General features: G+C 37.7%; 1 protein-coding gene across 1 annotated transcript in view; it reads right to left on the reverse strand.

Moving 5' to 3' along the window:
* The window catches only part of FRK (fyn related Src family tyrosine kinase), a gene marked incomplete at both ends in the record, with an annotated part of 100,374 nt that extends 94,750 nt beyond the window's left edge, over window positions 1-5,624 (reverse strand). The window contains one exon of the mRNA XM_079716727.1: window positions 5,254-5,624. Within this exon, the coding sequence (XP_079572853.1) occupies window positions 5,254-5,624 (371 nt within the window). The remainder of the gene's footprint in view (window positions 1-5,253) is intronic.
* Window positions 5,625-6,000: the final 376 nt, after the last annotated feature.

The raw sequence follows: 6,000 nt of genomic DNA on the forward strand, positions 1-6,000 counted from the left end.
ACCTGAAAAGAAAAATATAATCAATGCTTTTATTAAGAGAGAGTGGTTCTGAATAGCATATTGCAACTGAAACTTCCAGAGTATTATCAATTTTCCTAGAAAAGATTAAGAATGACTCCTGACTTATTTAAATGACTCCATACTATGGCACTTCATTGCTTCTCAAAGGTATTTTGAAATGCATGTAATCAAGTTTTACTTCTATTAATCAACTATTTTAAACTGTTATTAATTACACTTATACTTTAACTGTGACTTTAATGAAGTTCAGTTGGTTCCTCTTTCCCTCACTTCTGTGATTTTGCCGTTGTTCTTATAAAATGTATTTAATTTAGCAGTTAATTATCATTTTTCTTAAAAATGGTGACAATGTATATAAAAATGCTTTAAATAACTGAGATAAACAGTTATATAAACATAAATGTAGTACAGTTATATTAATATAAAAAATCATAGAACATTATAGCTGAAATGTAATTTTTTACAAATTATTTTAGCAACCTATTTGCCATATTGTTATTTTATATCAAAGGATAAAGAAAGAAGACTACATCATAATTCTATAGATGAATTCATAATTCATCTATAATTCTATAATGCAGTCATTTAATAATAGAGTTTTCTAATCAATCTCAGCATATAAATATGCTTTTGTTGATTTAAATTATTTGTCTTAAAATTCTTATCTTGGGATTATCCAAAACATTTAATTTGATAAACAGCCATATATATTTTTATAATGCATTTAACTTATATATATAAACATCTTTTTTAGTTTCTTAAACTATAGATCTAAGTATACTTTGTCTTAGAGGAAAGAAACTGAAAATGTATTGTTTTCAATTTCTACATGTACGCATTTAGTCTTCCCTGAAACCTAGCACAAAGAAAAATAAATAAATGATCTGGATTAAGAATATTTATAGGAGGGACTTCCTGGGTCCAGTGGTTAAGACTTCGCCTTCCAATGCAGGGGGTGCGGGTTTGATCCCTGGTCGGGGAGCTAAGATCCCACATGCCTTGCAGCCAAAAAACCAAAACATAAAACAGAAACAATATTGTAACAAATTCAATAAAGACTTTAAAAATGGTCCACATCAAAAAAAATCTTAAAAAAAAAAGAATATTTATGGGCCTGCTTGCTGATAGGTGATTTTCTAGTGATTTAAACTACTCATATCTACGCAAGTAGATATGTCAGACTGGTTTGTGAATATTCTGATGCCTTTTTCTTTATTTATTTATTAATAATAATTTTAATTTTTAAACCACCTTGTTCCTCTATCTTTAAGATTCAAAAGCAGGCTTTATATCCCAGCAGAGAAAGAAATCCACTGACATCTAGACTGAAGATGACTAGGAACACTGTGTACAACTTGTATTAGATAATTATTAAATTCAGCAGTATTCAAATCACCAAATAGTAAAGTTGCAATTGTATTTTTAGATGGTGGTATAAGAGAATTCTCTTTGTGAGTATATACTACTTTATTTCTCCATGCTACTCTCTTCAAGCCAGACAATGGCAATGACTTTAAATTAGATAAAATCTTGACAGCACTCTAGTCTGACATATTAAAGAGGACCATGATTAGGAAAATATTCCCTAAACAAATGGAGAGAAATTCCATTACCTTCAAACTTCAAAAAATTCTAACACTTTTATCCCATAAGCATAAACTAACAACAAACTTACAAGTTACAAATACTTATTCTTGAGATCTTTTTCAAGGCAGCCCATAAGATGGTGAATAGGAGAGGAATTGGAGATAATCTACCTTTACATGGCAGTAAGAGGAGTAGGAAAATTTTTCCACAAAGTAATTCTGAGCCTAGAGCAATTTAGCATAAAGCACACTTAAACAGTAAGGCAAACAACTTTTAAACTCTTTGTAGATGAATGACGCTTTGTGTAAATTATACAATTGTTGATCATTTTGCTTTTCATCAACATATTGCATTACTTGCATTTTTTTAATAATAAAAACAATGCAATTTAAAGCCATTGCTCTTGGCTCCATGATTCGTATGTAATTTCCATACCATTATTTTTTGGGTGAACTTTAACTACATCTCTAAAAACACTATGAATTTAAAAAGTATACAGAGAGTACTGAGTAATCAGAACCTAAGAGCAAGATTTTTGAGGGATTCCATGTTGAAGATGTGGAAGGAAAACACTCCCTATGAAGGGATCTAGGAATTCAAATTGAAGATAAGATAAAACAATGATTCTTCCTAGAAACAAAATAAATCATTAAGAATGGGTTTATTATATCACTTAATGTAAAATATTCAGAAAAGGTAAAGAATTTCTAGGTGGAATTTAATAGTCAATTATAAAATTGCTTTATCTTTTAATAATACTCTAGTTCTTTTTTTTAACATCTTTACTTCCTAGTGTTAAAAGAAACAAAGAAACAAACCAAACACTGAAACTTACCTGATTTGCCCTGCCACTAATAACTCCAAAAGTGTTTGCACTGTCTTCTTATTAATGCAAGTCAAGAATAAAGGCATTAACAGATGAACACAAAAATGCATTCACTAAACTAGTCTAATAAGGAACTAGATGACTCAACTTTCATTGGTTTCCCATTGCCTCTCATCTCACACATGTGAATATAAACAATAATCTTTACTTAATACTGTATACTGAGCTCATAAAATAAACGTTAACTTTCATAGTATTCATAAGGAAAAAAATGAAGTACAAGTTTGAAAACTCATATAAGAAAGTTATTAAAAGAAGTTTTTTTTAAAATAATTCCATGGGTATTAAGGCACTGTGGGTCACTTGGACACCCTCACTTAGAAGACTAAGTTAAAATTGCTTCTACTTGAAATGGGGTGAAATTCTAGAGGCTACAGCCACCTGCACTAAAAGTATTGAAGCAATTTTGCCATTTGGTGGCAAGAACCCTCATTAGCAACCTGGGTTCACAGGTGAAAGCCATGGTGTACACTTAAAAGGAAACAAGTTGCTCAAGCTGACCAGGAGGCATAACAGCAGCACCTGGGCAACAAGTTTTTATCCCAGTGGATGCGAAGATCCCAAGAAAAGCCCACCACAGAGACACCAGATGGTAGTGACACAGGGGAACACTGCTGAGAACAAATTCCAAGAGGAAAGGTCAGGAGTTATATACAGAGGGAAAAGAGTATTCTTGGCTACAGACAGCCCCTGAGAATGAAAAAATATCCACAATACTTTAGTTGTCTTACTTTGTCTTTGATAGGCAAAAAGAATCTAAATAAGTGAGGGTGTTGTGCTTGATCCTGTTACCCAAAACATTATCTCTTTTGAATTGCTTGTCTTGTTTCAATTTACTTGCTCTCTTCAGCATTTGCTGTTCTGTCAGGTATGAATGTAGCTGAACCACTACACTTGAAACATAAGAAGTCATGTTCCCAGATAATCAAGGAATCTAGAGGACTAGGAGACCCCAGAGACCTTACAGATGAGGAAACGGAGGTCCTAAGCAGTTAAATGAATTGAAAATATCCAAGACTAGTAGATTATGAATTCAAGGCACTAGTATTAATATTACAGCATTAATTTAATAGTATATGTTACACTGAATATAAAACATACATAGGGCTTCCCTGGTGGCGCAGTGGTTGCGAGTCCGCCTGCCGATGCAGGGGACGCGGGTTCGTGCCCCGGTCTGGGAAGATCCCACATGCCGCGGAGCGGCTGGGCCCGTGAGCCATGGCCGCTGAGCCTGCGCGTCCGGAGCCTGTGCTCCGCAACGGGAGAGGCCACAGCAGTGAGAAGCCCGCGTACCGCAAAAAACAAAAAAACAAAAACAAAACAAAAACATACATAATATCATACCTTACGTGGAAATCATGTAGTAGTGAAAATCATATCATAAATGCACATAACTAAGCATTCAATGAATAAGTAAGGATACTTCGTATAGATTATCACAGAAATAATTGTTCATACAGGTGATTTTCTCATTTGAGAACTGATCAACTCCATTTGTCAAAATTCTAGATTTCAGTTCATTTCTATCTAGGTGTAAAATAAGACGTTTCCTAGTGTCTTATTTATAGGCCCTTGGCGTTGGAAAGAATCTCAAAAGCCCCCCAACCCCCTTTTGTATTTGAATTTGAGTTTGGAAAGCAGCAACAATGCACCATAGCTCTTCCTACAATTTTATTACCTGGGCCAGTAAGGAATGCTGCAGCTCACATCAAAAGAAAAAACACATGAGAAAATGAGTGAATCCCCAGAGGTTCCTCTACTAAGGACCCACTCTATAAAATGAGTCCTGAGAGACATTCCCAGTCTTAGGTTTCACTGGAACCAGGCAGCAAGAAGTTTAGGGTAAGTAGCAGTCTGTGCCTGCTTCTCAACACACCAGACCCCAAGTATGACAATAGTGTCAAGACCTTGCTTTATCTACTTTATATTCAACTACCACTAGCATAACCTTGCCCCTTCTCACCCCATGCCACTACTCCAGCTGACACTTGCATGGATGGATGGATGGATGGATGAATGGATATGTGCATAAGTACATAAAATTTTCTTCCTTGGTTCCACTATAACTCATAGGATTTATTCAAATATCAGGGTAAAGTCTTAATCTCCTTCTCTGGAGAAATAATGTCATTATTTTTCTTGTTAAAGCTTCCTAAACATCTGTAGCTGGCTAGTTTCTAATCATAATAAAACCCAAAAGATATCATAATTTGGGTAGCATAACTCCATATCTGGGACTCAAAGAAAAATATCCAGTCATGATTTCACTGGGAAAATGTAGCATCTTCTAAATGTGACCTTCTACATTAGTTACCCCTGTGTGTGCCTATCAGAACAGGAGTTGATGCTTCCAAAAGTTTAAAACAAGAGAGAGCTGGACTTTAGATTTGCAAGTGTAGTTTAAGGAAGATCTATGATATACCTGCAAATGAAATGCAGTTCTGTGTTAAAGTGAGGCATGACTTATTTTACAGCCAAAGAAAAGATAGAGCATTAAATGCACCATTCGTTTACGTTGATGAAAACGCACCCAGGGCCTGTGGGTATACAAACTGTTAATAGAAGTCATTTCAACAGTTACCTTCCAGTTTCACTCACACCTAGCAGGGGAGGTGTGTTTCAATTAGAAGATTCTTGCCAGTACTTCCTTATACTTTCCTGGCAGCTCTTTGAAAATTAGTGGGTTTGCAGGTAGGTAAGAAGGAAACCTCATTACCCACCCTCAGAGAGCTGAGAAATAAAATGTGTGTACTACTCACGGCTCTGCCTGGAGGCTCCTGTCCTCAGCCACATAGTTAGAAGGAATATAGCCCTGCAGCGGCTGGCCGGAGCCGTCTGCCCTTTTTTCCAAGTGCCTGGCGAGCCACCAACCCTCGTGGGATGTGTCCAAGACTTGGAGCTTGTCGCCCGCGCGGAAGCTCAGGTCCTCTGGGGTCCGAGCCTGGTAATCAAACAGAGCCACAAAGTACTGGCCCTGGCTTCTCTCGGGTTCCGGACTCGGCGGTCGGGGAGGATCGGGGGGACAGACAGTCCATGGGTTCTGAATCACCACCGACTTGTCTGCCTCCTGAGACAAACAGGGAAGACAGGGCTCCAGGTACGTCCGGAGCCTCAGGCAGATGTTACCCATGGCGCCCCCGTGGTCAGTGGGGGAGAGGGGCTTCTCCCTCTCCCCTTACTCTCTGCAGATCCACTTTCTCTTCCTCCACCTGGAAACTTTGAAATCAGCACCAGTCCTCCAGGTTTGGGGAGCGTGTACCAAGCCCTGGTTCCCAGCAGTCCGGCGGACCTGCTTGGGGAGACTCACCGGCTTGCTTTCTGTGGCCGTAGCTGCTGCCCCAGAGCAAAACCGGGTGGGAGCTGGGTTGAGAGGGTTTTATTTAGACAAATGTCTGAGAACAGAAAAGAGTCCTCTTGCCTCTTGTTCCAAGGAAAAGTTACCAAGCGAAAGAGGTGAAAACTCCAGGTAAGATCTCCACGTCTTACCTTTGCCAGCAGCTCTCTCC

Source organism: Hyperoodon ampullatus (genome assembly GCF_949752795.1).
Source record: "Hyperoodon ampullatus genome assembly, chromosome: 12".
In the NCBI taxonomy this organism is placed as follows: Eukaryota; Metazoa; Chordata; class Mammalia; order Artiodactyla; family Ziphiidae; genus Hyperoodon; species Hyperoodon ampullatus.